At 56.5% G+C, this 24,492-nt stretch overlaps 1 protein-coding gene across 1 annotated transcript in view; it reads right to left on the reverse strand.

Moving 5' to 3' along the window:
- The window catches only part of NADSYN1 (NAD synthetase 1), a 35,765-nt gene extending 11,842 nt beyond the window's left edge, over positions 1-23,923 (reverse strand). Inside the window, exons 1-12 of the mRNA XM_036281167.1 lie at positions 23,788-23,923; positions 22,314-22,374; positions 20,855-20,971; positions 17,690-17,743; positions 17,307-17,396; positions 6,697-6,748; positions 5,733-5,821; positions 5,441-5,558; positions 4,611-4,742; positions 2,004-2,078; positions 1,125-1,249; positions 158-206 (exon numbers count right to left, since the gene is read on the reverse strand). Of these exons, the coding sequence (XP_036137060.1) occupies positions 158-206; positions 1,125-1,249; positions 2,004-2,078; positions 4,611-4,742; positions 5,441-5,558; positions 5,733-5,821; positions 6,697-6,748; positions 17,307-17,396; positions 17,690-17,743; positions 20,855-20,971; positions 22,314-22,374; positions 23,788-23,872 (1,047 nt within the window). The 5' untranslated portion in view covers positions 23,873-23,923. The remainder of the gene's footprint in view (positions 1-157; positions 207-1,124; positions 1,250-2,003; positions 2,079-4,610; positions 4,743-5,440; positions 5,559-5,732; positions 5,822-6,696; positions 6,749-17,306; positions 17,397-17,689; positions 17,744-20,854; positions 20,972-22,313; positions 22,375-23,787) is intronic.
- Between the last annotated feature and the right edge of the window lie 569 nt (positions 23,924-24,492).

Consider the following 24,492-nt stretch of genomic DNA (forward strand, 5'->3'; position numbering starts at 1 on the left):
TGCGGGCCCTGCCCGGTGCAGACCGCGCCCGGACGGAGCCGAGTGCAGAAACGCCGCGGCGGCGGCCTGCGTTTAGCAAACAAAACCCTGGCGCGCTCCAGAGTCCGCGCAGACCAGGGAGAAGGCGCCAGTCTGCCGGGGAGACCCGACGTCTTACCTGTTGGCTTCGTCGTAAAAAATCCCAGAGCCAGCAAGCGGGCCCGAGGCTGGGGAGCAATGGGAAGGGTTAGGTTTGGGAGCCGCCGACCTGGCCCACAGCTCACCGGGGCAGGTGCCAGGGGAAGCAGAGCCCGTGAGGGTGGCCAGTGGACCAGGTGCCAGTCTGTTTCAGCATCTCACTAGACTGACGCATCTTACTTATTTATTTATTTTTATCCTCACCTGAGGACATTTTTCCATTTTTTTGTTCAGATAGAGTGGAAGGGAGAGGGAGAGAGAGAGACATCGATGTGAGAGAGACACATCGACTGGCTGCCACCCACACGACTCCAACCGGGCCGGGGACACACTGCAACCGAGGTACGTGCCCTTCGCGGGAACCGAACCCGGGGCTCTCTGGACCGCAGGCCAACGCTCTAACCGCTGAGCCAAACCGGCCAGGGCAAACTGATGCATTTTAAAAAACAGCCCTGGCCGGTTTGGCTCAGTGGTTAGGCGTTGGCCCGCGGACCAGAGAGTCCCGGGTTCGATTTCCGCGAAGGGCACGTACCTCGGTTGCAGTGTGTCCCCGGCCCGGTTGGGGTCGTGTGGGTGGCAACCACTCGATGTGTTGTCCCTTTCACATCGATGTTTCTCTCTCCTCCTACCCCCAACTCTACCTGAAGATAAAAGGAAAACACCATCAGATGAGGACTTAAAAAACATAGCCCTGGCAGGCGGGTCCTGCCACTGGTCCCACTTTGAAAGGGGGACACCAGGATGCAGGGGGAGGGGACAGCGTCAGAGCTGGGGGTGGCACCAGGCCCACGTCCTCAGCCCACGACACGCAGCCACCTCCTAAGTGGCTCCCCTGCCAGTCCTGGAAGCCACGGCGTCGGCTCCGCGTGGCCCCAGCGCAGAGCAGACCACGACAGTGTGGGTGGAGGGTGTGGCCCCCGGGCCCCCGCCGGGGGAAGGCCGCCCACCTGATCTCCTCGCTGGTACTGTGGTATTTCCACTCCACGGGCTCGGACAGCGGCTCCAGCAGGTCCTCGTGGTGAGAGAGGGCAAAGTCCACCTTCACGCGGGGGTAGGGGCTCGCCCGGCTGGCCTGTGGACGGAGGATGAGGTCGGCACCAAGCCCTCGCAGGGTCCCGACATGGGCCCAGAGAACTGTCGGCCAGTGGGACCCCCACGTCAGCCCCTCAGCGGGACCTCTCCCACCCACCAGGACGGCTACGATCGGAAAGACCCCGGCGGGAATGCCAGACCAGATGGACAGTCGGCAGCTCCTCCGAAGTTTACAGCGTAGAATGACCACGTGACCAGCCGTTCCACTGCCGGTCCGTGCTCAGTGGGAACAGTGTACACACCAAACCGGGGTGCGCATGCACCACAGCACACGCGTTGTGGACAAAAAGTGGACACAGCCCACGTGTCCATCCGTGGACAAGCACAATGTGGTCCACCCACGCAGTGGAATATTACTCGGCCTCCAAAAGGAACGCAGCCCCGGCACAGGCTACAGTGTGGACAAACCACGAGAACACTATGCTCAGTGAGGAGCCGGTCCCAGCAGACCGACCACATGTGGTCAGCACAGCCCGGTCCACGGAGACAGGAAGCTGGCTGGTGGTTGCCGGGGGCTGGCGGATGTGAACCTGGTTCTTTCTGGGGTGCTGAAACGTTCTAACATGGATGGTGGTGACGGCGACGTAGCACGTGCACGAATACACTAAAAACCACGGAGTCAAGTGCTTAATTCAGTGAACTGTGCGGTACGGGGAAGACATCTCACGAACGCTGTCATTAAAAAACAAGAGCTCCGGGTCTTTGGCCAGCACTCGACCAGGGTGTCCACGTACCGCCAGATTTCGTGACGACATCTCCGCCCTGTAGCTTCTGACGTCCTCCAAATCCAAGGTGGCGGTGAGGACTTCCTGGAGGAGGAGTTTCAGAGAGAAAGTGTGAATGTCTCATTTCCACACACACGTGCAACTTGACCGCTTGAACAGGTGTGCCAAATTGCATGCGGATGAGGCACAGCTTCCGGGGCTGGCACTGGGGACCTGTGGCCTCAAGGGCCCAGGGAGCGCGAGGGCCGGCATGGTTGCCACCCCAAAGCCCTTCCGCTGTTGCCCCTAGAACCTCTGCTGAATTCAGACTCCCCTGTGCCCTGTTCATCACCGCACAGGACATATCCTGTCAATAAATATCTTCTGGGGGCTTCTGAGCTTCTAGACACATGGAAGCAAGGGCCCCTGTTCTGCCTTTGAAGGTGGCTGTGTGGAGACGTGGAGATGGGATCGCTGGAGCTGCTGCAGCCGTGCTGTGACCATGAGGAGAGGCACTCCGAGAGTGAAGCCCGCACAGAGCATGGCCGGCAGAGAGGTGGGGCCAGGGCTCTGCAGCCCACTCCCGGCCCCGGCCCCAAGGTGCTGCCTGCCTGTGCGTCTGTGCCTCTGACCCCAGATGAGGTGTGCTGGGTGGGGGGAGGGGGTTCTGCTGCTGGCAACACATGGCAGAAAAAACCCAAGGTTTTAATTTGCAAATGTGATTCCTTTCTTTACAGAAATAAAAATACATCCTCATGAAATTCCATCACCAGAACGTCATCTCAAGGCACGCGAGTGTGGGCACCACGGAGGGACACCGGGCCGGGCACAGCTGCCGTCGTCCGCACCGGGCTAACGCCGGCTGCAAACGTCCCGTCAGAGAGAGACTAAGGCATCCTGGGTTCTCCCGTCATTTCCCAAGTGACGGGCCACGGAAGCCACCACACCGCTCGCGTGACGAAGGCGAAGGACGTGTGGAGCCGCAGGGAAGCGAACAGACCCTGGAGGGCGCGGCTGTTCGCGCGAGAAGAAGGCCCCCTCCCAGGTCTCCCCGGACGAGGCCGGTTCCATCGCGAGGCCCGACAGCCCGGAGAGGCACCAGCCTGGGAAGGGTGGGTGTCTGCGTGGGAGGGGCAGGGCGGCCGAGACAACCCCACACCAGGGTCTCTGGCTGTGTCCTGGGCAGGTCGTAGAGGAGGTGATGAGACCCCAGTGCCTTCGGCCTGAGGACAGTGACACCATCTCCATCCCTGACCCCTCGGGCAACATCAGGGTGCTCCGGCTTGAGGCCCCCGAGGTGCGTGCGGCAAAGGAAGTCAGATTTCGTGTGCTCGAGAATCACGTGTACAGATCGGGAGCCCTGGGCGTCTGTCTCGGGGGCCTGGCTAGGACCCAGCTCCTGTAGGGACCTGCACACCTGCTGATCCTGGTGCGGGTGACCCCCACCCCCGACCTGCCAGCCGATTCCGCCCCCAGGGGCCTGCGGCTTTGACGTGCGGCCGCAGGTCTTGTCCAGACCAACCTGGACTTTAGCAAACAGCCCTCTTGGGACGGGGACACAGACACTCACAGGACCTGGCTCTTCCCTTTCAGGCCCGTCTGTTACGTCAACCTGACCAACAGGGGGCCTTGGGGACGCTGGCCCCTGGGCAGCAGAGCCGGGGGACGGTGAGGACCTCACGGCGGAGACGAGGGTGCCCAGGTGCCAGCCCTCCCTCCCTCCCTCCCTCCGGGCAGGAAAAGCCTGCGGAACCCTCGTCGAGCGCGGCCACCGTGACACCGAACGTCGGTTTCCTAACCAGTTCCACGCCGATGACCCCGACTGCGGAAGGCGTCAGACAGACACCCCAGGCTCCGCCGTCCCTGATGTGACCCCAAAGGCAGTGAAGCCGCAGGGATGACGCAGGGGCTCACCAGAGGGGACTTTATCATCCTGTGAGACACGCTGGCCCCGCTCCCTGGAAACTCAGGCCCCTGTGACCTGGCCTTTCCTACGCTTGTCCCCCAAGTACCAGAGCTGAAGGCGCTGGACCCCAAGGCAGGGAGGGAGCACCGGCACCCTGGACGGGAGGTCCGAGCCGGGACGTGGCCTCGGCGCTCACACTGCCCACCAGCAGAGCCCAGTGGTACCGTGTTTGCACGACTGGGATTCGTGCCCACGCTGGGCTCCAACAGTCATTTTTCCCTTTGGCGTCACATAAACGGAGGTGACAGTGACAACGCTCTACAAGGACCTTTCCGTCTGCTGACCCCCGAGGGGCCTTCAGGTCCCGCCCGTCCACGCCTGGGGAACCGGGGCGCCTGTAATTGCTACTGCAAAGCCTCTTCCTGCCACAGCTACGGCTGGTTCACCCCGCTCCCGGGGCCACCTCGGGGTGACCTGTGCGGGGCGCGTCCTGCTCCCGGGCGGTGCACAGGTGGGCCTGACGGACAGCTGTGGCCTCACCTGTCCCGGGTGGGCCGTGGGCCGCGTGGGGACCGTCCCCGTAAATGCAGGTGACAGGGACCCAGCCGGCCAGGACACTCCCGGGCCCGCACTGGATACCCGGTGGTGGGGCGACGGAGAAAACAGCCTGGATAGGACCCGACTCAAAAGGGACCGCACGCTGTTCCCACACGTACACGCGGGCCACTCACCACGTCGTCCAGCGAGAACTGGGCTCCCTGGGCGAACACGCGGCCGTTCATGGCGACCATGGCGCAGCCGTCGTAGTAGAGCCGGTCTCCGTCACAGCCCTTCTGGTTGGCCAGCAGGTAAATCCCGCCGCTCTGGAAGACAGGCCGGCAGCAGGGTCACCTCGCCGGCCACCGGCTCCCGCCGTCGCAGACCCCTTCCCACCAGCTCGGGACCAGTGTCTGCAACGCAGAAACGGACGAGCACAGCCTTCTGGGGCCCCAGGTGCCACGGACGCATCTATGTCCCCTCCCAACAGCCCACAGGCGGGCTGGCATCTCCATCCGGTAGGAGGGGACGCAGAGGCGCAGAGAAGACAGACCCCCGTGGGCCGAAGCCGAGATACAAACCTGTCCTGTGAGTGGCCGAACAACACGGCCCCCACTGTGTCACCGACCAGGGTGGCAAATGTGTGGGTGGTCCCCGCACTCCGCCACAATGGGAACGGCAAGGGGCACAGCCCGGTTCCCGGTGACCGCATCCCTGGTCCCGAGACACAGGGCGGTGGTTGTGTGAGCCCTGCGGCCGCGTGGCCGCCCTGTGCCCTGTGTCCTGCCAGGGAGGGACCCCCACGGCACCTGCTCCCAGGGCGGACGTGAGGGTTGAGTGAGGCTGGGCAAGAGGAGCCCAGGAGGGGAGGGGGGCTGCTGGCCGGGTGCCAGCCACGACCAGCAGTACCGCACGGCTCTCGTGCCCGGGCACGCCCTGCACTAGGCACCGGGGACTCGGCGTGGGCGAGACAGAGCTCGGCCCAGGGTGCACGTGTGCTCCGGCATCCACGCCCGACGCCTACCTTGGTGGTGGCCATGGTGACCAGGTCCACCCTGGTGTGGGCTTTGCGCAGCACGTGGTGACTGCTGGAGGCGTTGGTGAAAATCTCCACGCCGTCCAGGCCCATGTCGATGTGTGGGCTGCGGGCAGAGCGGGGACGGGAAGAGGCCTGCTGGGCCACCCCGCCCCCACCCCAGCTCTGCCAGCTCCCAGGCGTCTCCACAGCCCAAGGCTGGGGCTCCAGGACACTCGCAGATCCCTGGGGCCCCGGCGGCCCTGGGGGACGGGCTCGGTGACGCGGAGGGCGGGCTGACCTGTGGGGCGTCCAGAGCTCCTCGCAGATCTCGCTGCCGATGCAGGTGTCCCGGGTGGCCAGCACTGCGTCCCCAAAGGGCACAGTCTCCTGCGCCAGGGACAAGAGCAGGTGAGACCCCTTGGCCGTCCCCGTCCGACCTAGGACCCCCGACGTCACCCAGAAGACTTGCATGAAGGCCGTGCTGGGCTTCTAGCCCTAATGTATCCTTAACGTGGAACACGCCCAGCCCAGGTGGCCCAGTGGCAGCTGGCACCTCCCTGAGGACCCATAAGGGCCTCCGGTCACACGTCCATCGGCCAGGAGCCGTGCTCGGGGCTGCCGCGGAGCCCACATGGCCGCAGCACACGGACTCCGCTCGGAAGCGTCCACTGCACAAATGGCCACCGTCGTCACAGTCATGAATGGCGACGGCTCTCGTCACCGAGGCGCCTCAGGCTGACGCACTGTCTACGTGCCTGGTGGCATCAGGAGGAAGCAGTCCCGTCCCCGGGTCAGAAACGGCCCGGTGGAGGTTGAGGACCTCCCAGAACCTCACGGAAGTCGTTCCGCGGGTCAAAGCAGAACCAGAGACATGGAAGAAGAAACAGACGGACAGACCCAGAGGGAGGGGGCGCAGGTGGGGGGCGGGAGGCGATAAACCAAAGAACCAAAGGATCAACCAAACAATGGAATTCTGATCCGGCGTGGACGAGCCTGGAGAACATGACGCCACGTGAAACCCGCATTACGCTTCAGACCGAGCAGAACACGGACCTCCGTCTGCACGAGCCACGGCCACGAGCCACGCGCGGGACACGCGTAGCCCACAGCTGCCCCGGGGCCGAGGCCCTGCTGTCGCTTCCCTGCAAGAGCCGCCCGCGGTGGTCCTGCTGCCGCCACGGGAGGTCCCGCCCAGCGCGGCCCACCGCCAGCCCCAGCCCCAGCCCCGCGCCGCGTGAACGTGGTTCTGTCCCCGAGCTCACCTGCTTCGTCAGGTCCCGGATCATCCGAGGGAGGAAGTGCTCCTCCGTCTGCCTGGAAGGGAGACAGCGCAGGTCTGAGGCCCGCGCCCGAAACAGAGAGCGCCTCCCAACGAAACCCGGCCCGGCCGGGGCTTCAGGCCACGGGCCCCGTCGTCCCCCCGCCTCAGCCTCCCCACGTGGCCTGACGGGGGCGCCTGGACACAGGGCACCTTTCCCCACGGAGAAACCCAGCGGGGTTCCAGAGAGACCACCCTCTGTTCACCCCACGTACAGAACACACCGGGCCATCTGAGGTAAGGACATGACTGCAGGTTCTCGGAGACGGACAGAGACGCTGAGACACGACCTGAGCACCGGCACCCCGAGGTGCTCCGCCAAAGAGCAGGATTTTGAAAGCAGAGGGTCCACAAAGTGGACCTCAAGTAGGTGGTCCCAAGGGGCACCGTCGAGACAGTTCGTCGCCTGTTTCTTCTTCTCTCTTAGAATTCGCCAGGGCTTCTGGGAGGACTTCCGTGGCTCTTCTACTTAAAAAGCTGAGAAGCAGCCCGGCCGGTGTGGCTCAGTGGACAGAGCGTCGTCCATGGACTGAGAGGTCCTGGTTCGATTCCCGGTCGGGGCACAGGCCCAGGTCGTGGGCTTGACCCCCAGTGGGGGGCGTGCAGGAGGCGGCCAATGGATGTTTCTCTCTCATCCATGTTTCCATCTCTTACTCTCCCTTCCTCTCTAAAACATCAATAAAAACGTATTCTTTTAAAAAGCCCAGAAACGGAGGACGATGGCTTCTGCCCCTCACTGAGGAAGGGGACCGGACCCAGGGACACGAGGCCCCGCTGGCCAGGGCACCGCCGTCGTCCCGTGCAGTGTCCAGTCCCCGTCGGCAGGCTGGTTGGCGGTGATGTTTCCTGTGTCCCGACATTATCTTCTGAGGTTTATCCAGGGTCCCGCAGGGCCGTTGACCTTCCCGCTCCCAGTGATGTGGGCACAGGCGGGAGGCGGGGGGTCCTCGCTCGGCAGCCTTGCGTTCCCCGACATCTCAGTGTCATGAATGCAGAGGGGCGAAGGGACCACTGCGACTGGCTCACACGGCCCGACTGTGCCGACGGTGGCCTTTCGCGTTTTCCCGGCTTTTCCTTCTGTGAAGCGTGTGTGGTCTGTTCCCTCCTGCTCCTTCTTCTGTTTCTTTGACTGGATTCTTCTTTTTGGCGAGTTCCCGCTGATTCATGGTTTCTTTTTTTTTTATTTTATGAATTTTTATTTATTTTTTTGTTACAGATATTTTACCTTTTTACCCCATTGGCACCCCCCACCCCACCCCCCCTCCGCCCCGTCCCCGGCTTAGTTGTCCATGTCCATTGGTCATGCATACATGCATGTAAGTTCTGTGTTTATCTCTTCCCACCCCCCCACCCCCATCCCCTCTTCTGAGGGATGTCAGTCTGAGCCCTACTTCCATGTGCCTGGGTCTACCGTATTCCTCAGACTGTTATGTTCATTATATTCCGTATATAAGTGAGATCATGTGGTATTTGTCTTTTTCTGCTTGGCTTCTTTCACTTAGGATAATACTTTCCAGGTCCCTCCATGTCGTCTCAAAGGATAAGAGATCTTTCTTTCTTACCGCTGCATAGTACTCCATTGTGTATATGTACCACAGCTTTTTATCCATTCGTCTACTGGTGGACACTTGGGCTGTTTCCAGATCTTAGCTACTGTAAATAGTGCTGCTATGAACATGGGGGTACATATATTCTTCCTGATCGGTGTTTCAGGCTTCTTAGGGTATATTCCCAGCAGTGGGATCACTGGGTCAAATGGAAGTTCAATTTTTAATTTTTTGAGGTAACACCATATTGTTTTCCATAGTGGCTGCACCAGTCTGCATTCCCACCAGCAGTGTACTAGAGTCCCCTTTTCTCCACACCCTCGCCAACACTTGTTGTTTGATGATTTGTTGATGGCGGCCATTCTGACAGGTGTGAGGTGATACCTCATTGTTGTTTTAATTTGCATCTCTCTGATGGTTAGCGATGTTGAGCATTTCTTCACATGTCTCTTGGCCATTTGTATGTCCTGTTTGGAGAGGTGTCTATTCAGCTCCTCTGCCCATTTTTAATTGGGTTCTTTGTCTTCCTTTTGTGGAGTTGTATGAGCACTCTATATATATGGGAAATTAACCCCGTATCTGATACATCATTGGCAATGATGTTCTCCCATACAGTGGGTTGCCTTTCCATTTACAAAGCTTCTGCACAGCAAAAGAAACAATCATCAATATGGATGATTGTTTCTTTTGCTGTGCACAAGCTTTTTAGTTTGATGTAGTCCCATGTGTTCATTTTCTCCTTTATTTCTGTTGCCTTAGTTGATGTATCAGTGAAAATTCTGCTCCGTATGATGTCCGAAATTTTGTTGCCTACATTTTCTTCTAGTATTTTTATGGATTCAAGGGTCACATTTAAGTCTTTTATCCATTTTGAGTTTATTTTTGTGTATGGTGTAAGTTGATGGTCTAGTTTCATTTTTTTGCATGTAGCTGTCCAATTTTCCCAACACCATTTATTAAAGAGGCTGTCTTTACTCCACTGTATGCTCTTGCCACCTTTGTCAAATATTAATTGAGCGTATTGCCTTGGGTCCATTTCTGGGTTTTCAGTTCTGTTCCACTGGTCTATATGCCTGTTCTTGTGCCAGTACCAGGCTGTTTTGGTTACAGTCGCTTTGTAGTATAACCTGATATCTGGTATTGTGATCCCTCCAACTTTGTTCTTCTTTTTCAAGATTGCTGTGGCTATTCGGGGTCTTTTTTGGTTCCATATGAACTTTTGAAGTATTTGTTCTAGTTCTATGAAATATGTCGTTGGTATTTTGATGGGGATTGCATTGAATCTATAGATTGCTTTGGGTAGTATGGACATTTTAATGATGTTAATTCTTCCAATCCATGAACAGGGTATGTGCTTCCACTTTTTTATATCTTCCTCTATTTCTTTTTTCAATGACCTGTAGTTTTCTGCAAATAGGTCCTTTACTTCTTTGGTTAAGTTTATTCCTAGGTATCGTAATTTTTTTGGAGCGATGGTAAATGGGATTGTTTTTTCAGTTTCTCTTTCTGTGAGTTTATCATTGGTGTACAAGAATGCCGTCGATTTCTTGACGTTAATTTTGTATCCTGCTACTTTGCCAAATTCATTTCTTAAGTCTAATAGATTTTTGATGGAGTCTTTAGGGTTTTCTATGTACAATATCATGCCATCTGCAAATAATGACAGTTTCACTTCCTCCTTTCCAATTTGGATCCCTTTTATTTTTTCTTCATGTCTGATTGCTGTGGCTAAGACTTCCAGTACAATGTTAAATAAGAGTGGTGAAAGTGGACATCCCTGTCTTGTTCCTGTTCTTAATGGAAATGTTTTTAGTTTCTGTCCATTGAGTATGATGTTGGCTGTAGGTCTTTCATATATGGCCTTTATTATGTCGAGATATGATCCCTCTATTCCTACATTGCTGAGTGTTTTTATCAGAAATGGATGCTGGATTTTGTCGAATGCTTTTTCAGCATCTATTGATATGATCATGTGGTTTTATTCTTCATTTTGTTTATGTGGTGTATCACGTTTATTGATTTGCGAATATTGTACCAGCCTTGCATCCCTGGAATGAATCCCACTTGGTCATGATGAATAATTTTTTTGATGTATTTCTGGATCCGATTTGCTAATATTTTGTTCAGGATTTTGGCGTCTATGTTCATCAGGGATATTGGCCTGTAGTTTTCTTTCTTCGTAGTGTCTTTTCTGGTTTTGGAATTAGAATTATGCTGGCTTCATAGAACGTGTTTGGAAGTCTTCCTTCTTCTTGAATTTTTTGAAATAGTTTGAGGAGAATGGGTGTTAGTTCTTTTTTGAATGTTCGGTAAAACTCCCCCGTGAAACCATCCGGGCCTGGGCTTTTGTTTGCTGGGAGAGTCTTGATTACCTCTTCAATTTCCTTAGTTGTTATTGGTCTGTTCAAGTTTTCTATCTCTTCCGGGAATAGTTTTGGGAGACTGTGTGTTTCTAGAAATTTGTCCATTTCGCTTAGATTGTCGAATTTGTTTCCATATAGTTGTTCATAGTAGTTGTTAACGATCTTTTGTATTTCCGTGGTGTTGGTTGTTACTTCTCCTCTTTCATTTCTGATTTTGTGTATTTGAGTTCTCTCTCTTTGTTTCTTGGTGAGTCTAGCTAAGGGTCCATCAATCTTGTTTATCTTTTCGAAAAACCAGCTCTTTGTTTCATTGATCCTTTGAATTGTTTTTTTGGTCTCTATGTCATTTATTTCTGCTCTGATCTTTACTATTTCCTTCCTTCTACTTGCTCTGGGGTTTTCTTTTTGTTTGCTTTCTAATTCTTTAAGTTGTGAGGTTAGACAGTCAATTAGAAATTTTTCTTGTTTTTTAAGGTAGGCCTGTAGTGCTATGAACTTCCCTCTCAGAACTGCTTTTGCTGCATCCCATAGATTTTGTGTTGTTGTGTGTTCATTTTCATTGGTTTCCAGGAAGTTTTTAATTTCTTCCTTGATCTCCTCGGCGACCCATTCATTGTGTAATAACATGCTATTTAGCCTTCATGTGTTGAAATGTCTTTGCATGTTCTTGTTGCAATTGATTTCTAGTTTCATGCCATTGTGATCTGAGAAGATGCTTGATATGATTTCAATCTTCTTGAACTTGTAGAGATTTAGTTTGTGTCCTATCATGTGGTCTATCTTTGAGAATGTCCCATGTGCACTTGAGAAGAATGTGTATTCTGTAGTTTTGGGGTGTAATTCTCTGTAGATACCTATTAAATCCATTTGGTCTAGTGCTTCATTTAGAGTCTCTGTTTCCTTGCTAATTTTTTGCCTAGAGGATCTATCCAGTGATGTCAGCAGGGTGTTGAAGTCCCCTGCTATGATTGTATTGCTATTGATTTCTCCTTGGAAGTCCTCCAGAAGATTTTTAATATATTTTGGTGCTCCTATATTGGGTGCATATATGTTTATCAAGGTTATATCTTCCTGTTGGATAGATCCTTTCAATATTATGTAGTGGCCGTCTTTGTCTCTAGTTATGGTCTTCGTTTTGAAATCTATTTTATCAGATATGAGAATTGCTACCCCAGCTTTTTTTGCTTTCCATTTGCTTGGAAAATTTTTTTCCATCCCTTCACTTTCAACCTATGTGAGTCTTTTGTTGAGGTGGGTCTCTTGTAAACAACATATAGATGAGTCATGCTTTCTTATCCAATCAGCTACTCTGTGTCTCTTTATGGGAGCATTCAATCCATTTACGTTTAAGGTGATTATTGATATGTACTTATTTATTGCCATTTTTGTTTAGTGTGGTTCTATTTTTCTGCCCATTTCTACTGCTAATTACAGCAGTCCTTTTAACATTTCTTGCAGTGCTGGTTTGGTGCTCATGTATTCCCTTAGCCTTTTTTTGTCTGGGAAGCTCTTTATTTGATCTTCTATTTTGAATGATAGCCTTGCTGGGTAGAGTAGTCTTGGATTCAGATTCTTGTTTTTCATGGCCTTGATTACTTCATGCCATTCCCTTCTGGCCTGTAGTGTTTCTTGTGAGAAGTCAGATGAGAGCCTTATGGGGTTCCCTTTGTAGGTAACCTGTTGCTTATCTCTTGCTGCTTTTAGGATTCTCTCTTTGTCTTTAATTTGTGGCATTTTAATTACTATGTGTCTTGGTGTGGGCCTGTTTGGGTTCTTCTTACTTGGGACACTCTGTGCTTCTTGAACTTGAATGCCTTCTTCCTTCACCAAATTAGGGAAGTTTTCTCTCACTATTTTTTTGAATATATTCTCTATCCCTTGCTCATTTTCTTCTTCTTTGGGGACTCCTATGATGCGAATATTATTACGTTTCCAGTTGTCCCATAGTTCTCTTAAGCTGTCTTCCTGTTTTTTAATCGTTTTTTCCTTTTGTTTTTCTGATTGGTTGATTTTTTCTACCCTGTCTTCTAATTCACTGATCCGGTCCTCAGCTTCCCCTACTCTGCTTTTTAAACCTTCCAATGTGTTTTTCATTTCTGATATGTCATTTTTTATCTCTTCTTGTTGGTTTTCAATTTCCAATTGGCTTATTTTCAGTGTCTCTATGTCCTTACTCATGCTGTTCAGCTTCCTCAAGATCATGGCTCTGAATTCTAGCTCTGTTAACGTGCCTAATTGCTCCACATTGATCTCATCTTCGGTGGAGGTGTCTTGCTCTTTCATTTGGCTTCTGTTTCTGTGTTTCACCATTTTGGCTCTCACTGTGGGCTTTGGAGCCTGTCAAGTTCTCCCTGTGGGTGTTGGTGTTCTGCTGTTTGTGGCTCCCTCTCCCTTGTTTAGATGAGCGAGGGAGGACCCACGTTAAACACCACTGTCAAGTCTTACTTTCCTGGTTAAAGTTGCCAGCCCAGGAAACGTACTGTTATCCTCTAGCTTTTTGCCTGGAGGCTAGAGTCTAGGTTAATTGATGAGTTTTGGGTTGTCAGTTGATTGAAAAACTCCCTCTAGTGCTCAGCCAAGGGGCTTTCACGAGGGTGGGGCAGATGCTGGTTGTTAGTGAGCCTCAATTAGCACTTCAATGGCCCACAGAGTGGGGTTGGATCTCCGAGGGAGGGGCTGCTGCCTCTCCTCAGAGCCCTGGGAAGGAGCAATGTGGCCACGGTCCTGCGTGGCTGCACTCAGCCAAAGCTCTGAGCGCCCTCCAAACCCCGAATGTCCCGACACAGTTCCAGTCCAGTCAGCCCTCCCTCCGCCGGCGCCCAAGGTGAGTGGCTGTGGCTGTTTCAGCCTCTGTCCCGGCTGCGCTGCGGGGCCGCCTGGTAGTGTGACCCGAGGGCGCCGCTCCCAGCTGAGGCCGCTGCCGAGCTGCCGACCGTGGGCTCCCAGCCCCGTCTCGGGCCTTTGCAAGCCTCCCGGGATGGAGTCAGTGTCCCTCGTTGTATGGTCCTCCAGGCTGCTTTTCTGTTGGTTTTTCCGTCGATTTGTCTGTGTTATAGTTGTAATTCCAGTTTGGTTCTGGGAGACGGTCTGTGTAGCTCCGTTCACTCCGCCACCATTTTTCGGTCACCCGATTCATGGTTTCTTATGTCTCCTGAGCAATAATGTTCACGAACACACACTGATTCAGCTTCTACCACGGGCCGCTTTTCTCAGAGCCGAGGGCAAAGACAGTCAGTGGACGGGCCAGGCCGGCGCTCGGGGCGGCTGGCGAGGCGGCGGGAGTGACCCCCCGGCAGGGAGAGCTCGGTCGCTTGGGTGGCAGAGCCGGGGTTCGAGCCCGGCCCCGCGCCCCTCTCCCACCCCCACACCCCAGCGCTGGGACAGACACCAGCTTTGTGGGAGCCCTCACTTGCCCAGCGCCTCTGCGTCCAAGCTAAGGTGGAACCGACCAACCTTTGACTTCACGGTTTGCGTTTTCTGCATCGTTTACAAACGTCTTTCCTGCGCCAAGGTCACGGAACGTTCTCCGATGTCATCTTCTAAAAGATTTATACCTGGGTCTGTCACACGTAGATGTTTGATCCTCCTGGGGCTGTTCTGGGCCAATGATTTAATAACCAATCGTGCCTGAGCACTGAAGCCCCCCTAAACACCCAAGGACGGGGTTCGGGGGGCTTCCAGCTGGAGGTGCAGGGAGAGGGGTACCTGGAGAGAGCCTGGGGGCCCTGCCCCGCCACGTATGTCTTCCGCGGGGCTGCGCCCAGGTTTATCCGTTTGTAAACGCAGGTGACCGGGTGCGTCAAGGTTTCCCTGAGTTCCGTGAGCTGCCCCAAGGAGGGGTCATGGGACCTCCGAGCGATGGCCCGCTGACCAGGCGCAGGTCTTCAGACGGGTGCCAGACGTCGGGGGGGGGGCAGTGTCGCGGGACTGAGCCCTTCACAGGCGGCACCTCCTGTCTGGGAACTGAGTTCGCTGCCTGGTGGCGTCAGAACCGTAGAGAAGCCACGGGAAGCCCTGTTCCAGCCAAGGAGCACCTGCTGCCAAGGACCTCGCCGCGGCCCCTGCTCAAGCACAGCGGGGAGGGACGTCCCGAGAAGCGGGCGGGCGGGAAGGGGCGGCGGCGGGGCGGCAGGCCCGGGGAGCACAGGCAGGGGGGCTGGGGCGGGGGCAGGGGAGTGTGGGGTGAGCAGCCCAGACAGCAGAGATGGAGGGTGGCCGGGACAGGAAGCCGGCTGGCCCCGGGAAGGAGGCCGGGCCGACAAGGCAGACTCCAAACACGACCCTTCTCAGCCCTGAACCTGGACGGAGTGAGTCCCGGGAACACAGAGCTGGGAGGTGCCCAGAAAACTGCACGTCCGGGTTAGGACACCGAGGAGCGGACACCGAGGTGCCTGGGCGCTAGGTCCTGTCCTCCCGGAGCAGGCGGTCACCATGGCAACGGGCCGCAGGTCCCGGGAGATGAAGAGGGACCGGGCAGAGTGAGCGGGGCGGGTTTGTTACCAAGCTCACGGAGCTCTTCACGGCCTTGAAAACTGAACTGTTCTACACAGAAGCAAAGGGTCTGACTAGGCACAGGAACAGGCCTCCGGACGAAGCTCCAGGAGCCGGCTGGGAAGTGTGCTGGGCGCAGGAGACCGTCCAAGGACGGGGCTCGTGCTGGGGAGGGTCGACGCAGGGGCCGCGGGGGCAGGAGGTCCCACCTCCCCTCGGGTGGTGGCCCCACTAACGCCCTCAACCGGCAACAGCAAAGCACTGAAACCGAGCATTTATTGTACATCATTCACACCATGAAAAAAAAATGCAAAGGGCCCCGGCCGGTTTGGATCAGCGGTTAGAGCATTGGTCCGAAGACCAAAGGGGTCCCGGATTCGATTCCTGGTCTAGGGCATGTACTGGGTTTCAGGTTTGGTCCCCGCCCCGGGTTGGGGCTATTTGGGAGGCAACCAATCACTGTGTCTCTCTCACATCAATATTTCTCTCTCTCTCCCTCTCTTCCACTGTATCTAAAAATCAGTGGAAATATATCCTCGATGAGGACTAACAACAACAACAAAAATTTAAAGTAAATTATTTGATATAGCATGCTTAAATTTTTAGTCTTTTTTTTTAACATTTTTTTTTCTTTATTGATTTTACAGAGAGAGGAAGGGAAAGGGAGAGAGAGATAGAAACATTGATGAGAGAGAACATCAACTGGCCGCCTCCTGCACGCCCCGCAACTGGGGATCAGGCCCACAACCTGGACGTGTGCCCTGACCAGGATCGAACCAGTGACCTCTTGGTGCCTGGGTCGACGCTCCACCACTGAGCCACACTGGTTGGGCTAAATTTTAAGTTTTAAAGGGAATTTTAGCCACCTTATTCCTTGCTCCATCATTCCTATAACACTTAGTGTTCAAAGCACAGAAAAAAAGTTTTTTTGTTTTTTTTTTAATGTTTTTAAACTAGCATAACAGTGGCATCTAAATCTGGAAAAGAGGAAAATCCTGACTAGAGATCATAAACCAACACGGAGTTCCACGTGCCACGTCCGTTCGGAGTGTATCCCAGGACCGCGCAGGTTTAGTCTACGTTCATCTCGACAGATGCTCCGAGGACAGGCGATAAATCCAACTTCCATTCCCAATTCATTTCAACCCCCAAGTACAAACCACTGGAGAGGGATACAAGCCAGAAACCACAGGCAGAACCACAAGGCACTGCCCATTCTCAAAGACATTCATTCTAGAAAGTATCTGGCGTTGCTCCAGAAATGACCAGCCAACCAAACCTGCTCCCAAAATGAGCCGAGGGGTGTCGCTGCTGCAAAGAAGTCAACTTGGCGGACCATTATGTCATTTCCACGGGACAGGAGACCTAAAGACACCAACAGAGCAGCTCCCTGCCACAGTGAGGGAACGCAGGAAGGCGGCCCACGTCAGAGGCAACGCTCAGAATTCCAGTTTTCCGCCCTGGCCCCAGGAACTGTTTCTAAACGCACCGTCGAGGTTGGGTTTACAGCAGCGGCGGCCAGAAATAAGGAGGGAGAACCCTAAGGAGGATGCAGGGCAGGGCTTCTCGAGCTGGGATACTCTGCCCCAGGGCACATGCCGCACTGTCTGGAGACTGGTTGTCACAAGGGGACGAGTCAGGGGGCGGCCAGGGACGAACTGCACACCTTTGCCTAGTGGGGCAGCCCACAGGAGAACGGTCCCCCAAAGCAACAGGGCTGGCGTGGAGACACCCGGATACACAGTCATTCAGGAAATGAGTGGGGATTGGGATTGATGACAAACTGGCTATAATTTTTTTAAATGTTTTTATTGCTTTACAGAGAGGAAAGGAGAGAGAGAGACATCCATCGGCTGCCTCCTGCACGCCCTCCCCCTGCCCCGGGCACGTGCCCAGACCGGGAATCCTACCAGGACCTCTCAGTCCATGGGGTGACGGTCTACCCACTGAGCCACACCGCGGGGCAAACTGGCTATAATCTAATCAGCCATCCAAACAGCCATCGCTAAGTGACTGGGCGGGCTCTGCCTGAGTTCCTGTGTCACCCAAGCCGGACCCGGGATCTGGACCCGGGATCTGGACCCGGGATCTGGACCCAGCACGCACAGAGGCGCGGCCACCTCGACGCACCCGCGCGCCGGCCCCGGACTCACCGGCTCCTGGACCACGGGGTGAACCAGCGCATCTCGTGGTAGTTCCCTTCGTTTGCCAGGGCCATCTTGGGTCTGATGAGCAGGATTCTCCTGGGCAGGGATGACAGTGGCCCTCAGTCGGACACGCCTGGAACCGAGCGCAGCCCACGGCCCATCCAGCCCGGGCAGGGCCGGTGAGACCCGGAGGTATCACTCGGCGGGCTGGCCAGGGGCGCCGCACAAGCCCAGCCCCCCCGCGCACCCCCACGACAGGGCCGTGCGACCCCAAACCCCGCCGCGTGTTCTCTCTCTGCCTTACACCCAGAGGTGCCCGAGTCGGGCGGCAGGGGCCGGGAGAGGCAGGGTCCGAGCACGGTGCCCGGGAGCGCACGCGGGCCACCTACCTGTTGAGAAATATCACCCTGCAGTTGTAGCGCACGTTCCGGTGCATCACGGGCCTGCGGAGAGGGGCGCACAGGCGCGGTCACTCTGGGCTCGGATGGCAGCGCCCCCGCCCTGCCAGAGAACCCGAGGCCGCTGGGCCGCAGCTTTCTCAGCTCCAAGTTAGCAACCTGCGGACAGCTTCGCACCTGTGATATGGGGGCGCCTCCCAGGCTCAGGGCTCCTCCCTCCTGGAAGGTCCTTCCAGGGTCGCCTCCCTCCCCCCCAATTCTTCGGAGCGCCTCCCCCACTAGAGCCCCTGCCAGAAGGCAGGCTGCGTGCCGGGCAGGGCAATGGGCCGGATGCGCAGGAGCCTACAGACCCAGTCCTGGACCCTCTCAGGGCAGACACTCTGCTTCCTGTCTCCTCCCCCGCGGGGCATCGACCCCTCTGCAGGCTGGGCCACAGCCACAGGGCAGTGGCGGATCCCCCCAGGTGACGGCAGGAGCTGGAGGCCAAGCTGTACTGAGGAGGGACCCCCAGGGGGAAACGGATAAACGAATACATACACGCCCAGGACAGAGCAAACAGCACTGTGATGCTGGGAGACTAAAACCAACCGCTACCAGAGTGCGCTTTAAAGTCGGGTGGCGCGGGTTCCAATCAGCTGTTAGTGGCTAAGTCACAGGGGCCTCCGCTCTTCCCCCAGTGGGGGTTCGAAGGCGGGATGCAGGAGGGCACCCCCCCCCAGTCCTGGCCTGGGACAGGACAGCAGCAGCCACCAGGAAGGACTCGGGCATGATGGTTTCTATTCCTCCCGGAGCCAAAGCACAACACATCTGTACACCCTGTGTACGGAGCGAGTGGTGAATACATATTTTAAACACAACAGAGACCCGCCACGAATATCTGATTTCTGACTAGAGTAAGCCTCTTGAACAAAAACAAACAAAAAGCACTATGAGAAAACCTTAAACCATAAAATTAAATAGCAAACAACATAAGGAAAAGTATTTTTAGCCTATGCGGGGACTGGTTCCCTTCCAGAGAGAAAGAACTCCAAGTGACCAAACATTTCCATTGTGGGCAAAACGCGGAGAGTCAAAGAGGCCAAACAGCAAAAAGTTCAACTCCATTGTAATGAAAGCAAGCAAGATGCGTTTTTTTGGTTAATGAGGATATATTTTTTTTCCATTGATTTTTAAGACAGAGTGGAAGGGAGGGAGGGGGAGAGACAAACATGGATGAGAGAGACATATCAACTGGTTGCCTCCTGCACGACCCTAATGAGGGCCGGGGATCAAACCTGCAACCCAGGTATGTGCCCTTGACCGGGAATCAAACCCGAGACCCTTTGGTCCGAGTGCTGATGCTCTAACTGCTGAGCCAAACCGGCCAGGGCCAAGTGAGACGGTTTTAAAATGACCCGTCATTCCAAGGTTGTCTGTTTGGTTTTTCCTTGTTTCCTGTTCTGAGCCCGCCCTTCGCGCCGAGAGCTGGACATCGAGTCTCCAGCCAGGGGCCGGACCACGACTGGGTGCCTTCTTCCCGGAGGATGACCCGGGAGAGGTCAGGAAGGCGGGGACGTCAAGACGTCCCCATAGACGTCTGTCCTGTTCACTGGAGTGTACGGCCCAGATAAATGCTAGGTTCCCAAAGAAAAAATCCCTTCAACTATGATCGCTAAGGTCATAGGGTGAAAACGGAAACTAAACATAGGATGATAAACCCAAAGCCAGCTGGGGGAAGTGGAGCCGAGATGACAGAAAAGAAAGGAAACAGAACTTAGTAAAGTGAGAAGAGGAAGTTCCCCCTGAGGGGCTGATGAATGCCCCCCCCCCATGATATTCACATCCTGCTTCTGGGGCTGCACATGTCACCTCGCAGGCAAGGGGCCCTGCAGTGCGATGACTACGTCATGGGTCCGGAGATGGGAAGGAGGAAGGAGGATGGAGAAAGGAGGAAGGAGGATGGAGGAAGGAGGAGGAGGAAGGAGGAAGGAGGAAGGAGGATGGAGGAAGGAGGAGTAGGAAGGAGGAAGGAGGAAGGAGGATGGAGGAAGGAGGAAGGAGGAAGGAGGATGGAGGAAGGAGGAGTAGGAAGGAGGAAGGAGGAAGGAGGATGGAGGAAGGAGGAAGGAGGATGGGGCCACCAGCCAAGGAACGCTGGTGGCCTCTAGGAGCTGGGAAAGGCCAGCCATAGATTCATCCCCAGAACCTGCGGAAGGAACCAGCTTTGCTGACCCATTTACACTTCTGACCTCGGAACCGTAAGATAAAAACGTGTGTTGCTTTGTGTTTCGCATCTCTGGTCACCTGGTGGCAATCAGAGGAAACCGATACCGTCACGCACTAAGAATCACAGCCCACGGGAACAAGCTGAACGAACAAACTGGGAATCCCGCCTCCATGCTGCTGCAGAGAGACCCCGCCGAGCAAGGTGGGGAACGAAGGAGGCGCACGCACACAGGCGGCGCGAGAGATGCCGCACAGGTGGCCGTGTTCACGACACAGAACAGGACGGAAGGAGGGAACAGCACTCTGAGCCCACAGACGGGCATGGTTAGCAAAGTGTGGCCCAGAGACACTAGCCCCAGGCCAGGTCCTACCCATGTGACCTCCACCTGTGGGCTCAACCTGCAGGGGGAGCTCCACCTACGGGCCTCCACCTGTGGGCCTCCACCTGTGGGCCTCCGCCTGTGGGCCTCCGCCTGTGGGCCTCCGCCTGTGGGCCTCCACCTGTGGGCCCCTCCTGTGGGCTCCTCCTGTGGGCTCCACCTACGGGCCTCCAGCTGTGGGCCTCCACCTACGGGCCTCCAGCTGTGGGCCTCCACCATATATACCAATGCCTGTGGAACATGAACATCTGGAGGCATCTATCTGGTTGGCATGGAGTGACACGGGACCATTAAGTGAGGCAAGTGCCGTCTGCCAGGGGACAGCGGCTCCCACCTGTGCGAGGTGGGCTCACACCTGCACAGAGCAGCTGGAAGAGCAAACACTGTTTCTGAGGGCCGCCTCCGCTGGGGTGTCTGTGGGGCTGGGCACCAAACCCCGCTTCCAATGCAAGGCCTTTCGCATCTGGAACGTGCGGTCACGCCCTCGGAGCCAGGACTGCGCTGGACGCCTCGCGCGCGGGAGTTCCCTCTTTTCTGAGCTCGCCCCGTCATCGCTCACGTCAGCACTTACATTCCCACGTCACAGATGATGTCCTGAGTGACCGGAGACTCCAGGAGGGCAGCCAGCACTTGGAACGAGTGCAAGAGGGTGTCCGACTCGTAATAATGATCCCAGCATCCGTAGCCGCTGCAGAAGGAGACAGAAGATGAGCCCCAGGCACACACGGGGGGGCCCAGGGTGAGGCGGGGACAGGGGCCGTGGGCCAAGGAGTCAGGCGTGCCCAGGTGCGACCCGGGCACTGGGATCTTCCGAAAACCCCGGGATTGGAGGGTGCAGCCTGGGTTAGGGTCACCGCTACAGAAAACGGTGCATTTTATGGGAAATTAAGTCACACTGGGCCTGTCCCTTTCTTAGTCTTACGATGAGATATTCTCATGTCAAAAAGTGTCTGCTTGTGGTTTTTTTTAAACCTTTAATGCGGCCAACATCATTCCAATCTACAAGAAAGGGTGCAAGAGACACAATGCGGGAGCCCCAGAAAATTCCAGCAAGGAAGAGCATTAATAACTGTTCCAAACACCACTCACACAGCTACCCGAGCTCCTGCTATAGGTGCTGGTAGTGGGCTGAATGCGTCCCCAGCCAGGGGTGCCCATGTCCTAACCTCTGGGTGGTGACACTGGCCTTATTTGGCAAAGGGATCTTTACAGGTGTAATTAAGTTAAGGATCTGAGGATGATCCTGGATGATCGGGGTGGGTCCTCCATCCAAAGACAAGTGTCCTCATAAGAGACAGAGAAGACATGGAGGGGGACACGTGTGAGGACAGAAGCAGGGGTTGGACGGAGGTGGCCACCAGACGAGGCACTGGGAGCTGGAAGCCGGACACGGCAGGAGGGACGCTGCCCTCGACCCTCGGAGGAAGCGCAGCCCTGCCACACCCGGACTTTGGACCACTGGCCTCCTGAGCTGGGACTTGCGCTGTTTTAAAACACGCAGCCATGGAACCCGGTTACAGCCGCCCAGAAGCGGTGCAACGTTCCGCGTGTCAGCGCGCCCAGAGACAAGAGACAATGGCGACTCCGCGTCTGGACGGGAGCCCCGAGGCCAACGGGAGCCAAGGGATGCGCAGGGGGCCGCTGGCAGCCCCGTCAGAAAAGATCCTGAGGTTGTAAGAGGCATAATGTGGCAACCCATCGGTTATTTTTGCATAAAGGGACAAGAACATCAAGGAGTCAGTGCTCCTACTGGAGAAACGCAGGGTGGTCCCAGCTGTCACCTACGAAAAGGTGCTGCGACCGCCTGCTGAGGCCAAACAGGATACGGAGGAGCTGGGACAGGCACTGGTCCAAGGGAAGGAGCCCCCCTTTACCAGCCGGCTGGGAACACAGGATCTAGGACTCCCCAGTCGCGGGGCCTGTTCCCCGTCAGGGGCGCCGAGCAGGTCCTCTCACGGGGGTCTGATGGCTGCAGGGAGCGGCGCCGACACCTCCCTGCCCAGCTGGGTTGTTCCGAGTGCCACTCTCACCATATCTCCAGTTCCGGTCCAAGTCTGTACCTTGCTCCCTTCTGTTTAGCAATTTCGATGCCTACGTGTACAGAGAGAGAGAGAGGGGCAACTTCAGCACCCACATGTTCGAAGACGAACAAATAAACAGGCTGCTGCAGTAGGTGTGATAAAAAACAACACGCCAAACACACAAAAGCACCCCGTGACCTCCCTGCCCCGATGCAGCGGCAGAGGCATCTCCCCACCGCGCCTGCACCGCGGGAAATGACCCTCAGCCCCACGGACCAGGAAGTCACTCCCTGGTAGTTTATTAACCAGCAGAGGCGGAGGCTGGCTGGGAGAAGGTCCCAGGCACCGTGACCTCTGGGTTTGGCCGGCGGCCTCCAGTGCAGCCGGGAGAGGCCACCTGACAACACCCCTCTTCACCCCCGGCAGATCTGCTCTGAGCTCTGAGGTGACTGCAGGGTGATATTAAAAACAATGCACAGACCCTGGCCGCTTTGGCTCAGCGGTTAGAGCGTCCGCCTGCGGTCCGGAGAGACCCGGGTTCGGTTCCCGCTAAGGGCATGTACCTCGGTTGCGGTTTGTCCCCGGCCCTGGTTGGTCGTGCGGGTGGCAGCCACTCGATGTGTCCCTTTCACATCGATGTTTCCCTCTCTCTCTCTCCTCCTCTCTCTCCCTCCTACTCTATCTGTACAAAAAATGGAAAAAATGTCCTCGGATGAGGATTAAAAAAAAACAAAAAACAAAAAACAATGCACAGGATGAAGGTACAAAGCCCCTGGTATGATGTCCCCACTGGAACCATTCCGTTATCACTGCTCCTGACAACCCCCGCAGTACCGAGTACAGGACAACCCGAGGCAGCCACACCTGTACAGCTGCCCAGGACAACCCGAGGCGGCCACACCTGCACCTGCCTAGGACAACCCGAGGCGGCCACACCTGCACAGCTGTCCGGGACAACCCGAGGCGGCCACACCGGTGCAGCTGCCTGGGACAAACCGAGGCGGCCACACCGGCACAGCTGCCCGGGGCAGGTGGGAAAGCCACGCTCCAAGGTGAGCCAGATCAGGCCATGGTGACCGTGTGCCAAGAAGACCCCTGGTCTCTAAGCTCCAGGGCTCACCTGGACTCCACTTCACACTTTGGCCGCTTGTGCCCACGTCCCCCACCAGGCAGGTGCTCGGGCAGGAGACCACCCACTGTGGGGCCCTCCGGTGACTGGCCGCCCTCTGCCCTCGCACACCTCCCAGGACGGGCAGCTCAGCTCTGGATGTGACACGTGGGACCCCAGGGAGAGTCGAGGGCAGGCACGACCAGGGGCACTGCAGCCCCCTCCGCCTTTCCCGGGGGGGCTCGCACGCGTGGTCACGACCCATCACCTGTGCCCACGCCCACGCTGCCCGCTGCTCCCGGGGAGGCTGCGCGTGCCCAGGGCACCAGGCCGGCGGAGGGCCCCCGCCCCGCCCCGCCCCCGCCCGGCGCTCACTCTTTAAAATCCTCTGCAAGTTGCCCTCGAAGTCCAGGGCCCACTGGTTGAGCGCGCAGGTGGCCACGGTCACCTTCCGGCCCATCCTGGCCACGGCTGCCCGGCGCGGACCTGGTCCTTCGGCCTCACTGGGACGGTGACGCAGGCGCTGTCCCGGCCTTTCCGGGTGGCCCCGCCCCGCCCCGCCCCGCCCCGCCCCGCCCACGGAAGGCGGGTTGCGCCTGCGCAGTGAGGGCCGCTGGCGCTGCACGTGGACGCCGGCCCCGCCCCCCGCTCCCTGCTCAGAGCTCTTGGTTCCCAGGCTCCCAGGCTGTGGGCTTGGCCTGCGGTCCTGGCGCGCAGCTGTGGGGCAGGCTGGCGCTCGCCCGCGCCCCTCGGTTGTATTCACCCCGCCCCAGAAGTTGCACAGCTCTGTTTCCCCGGTAGTAGCGTCCCCGACGGGCGGGCCTGGGTGTTGGCAGGAAAGAGGTCACTACGGGAGACCAGGTCATTGAGACAGTGCATCTGTGCATCTGGGGGTGGTGCGCGAAGCAAGGGCTCAGGGTGGAAGACGCTGCAGGAGAGAGCCTGGGGGGCTGCTTCGGCTCCTTAGAAACGGAGGGAGGACCGAGGCGAGCCGGCCGGGCGGTGTGAGCTAAGGGCCTTGGAGACAGGGTCAGGGCGTGAGCCCGGAGCCAGCTGCTCCCCCGGCTGCAAGTCTGCTGG

The sequence above is a fragment of the Molossus molossus genome, unplaced genomic scaffold, assembly GCF_014108415.1.
Source record: "Molossus molossus isolate mMolMol1 unplaced genomic scaffold, mMolMol1.p scaffold_m16_p_31, whole genome shotgun sequence".
NCBI lineage: Eukaryota > Metazoa > Chordata > Mammalia > Chiroptera > Molossidae > Molossus > Molossus molossus.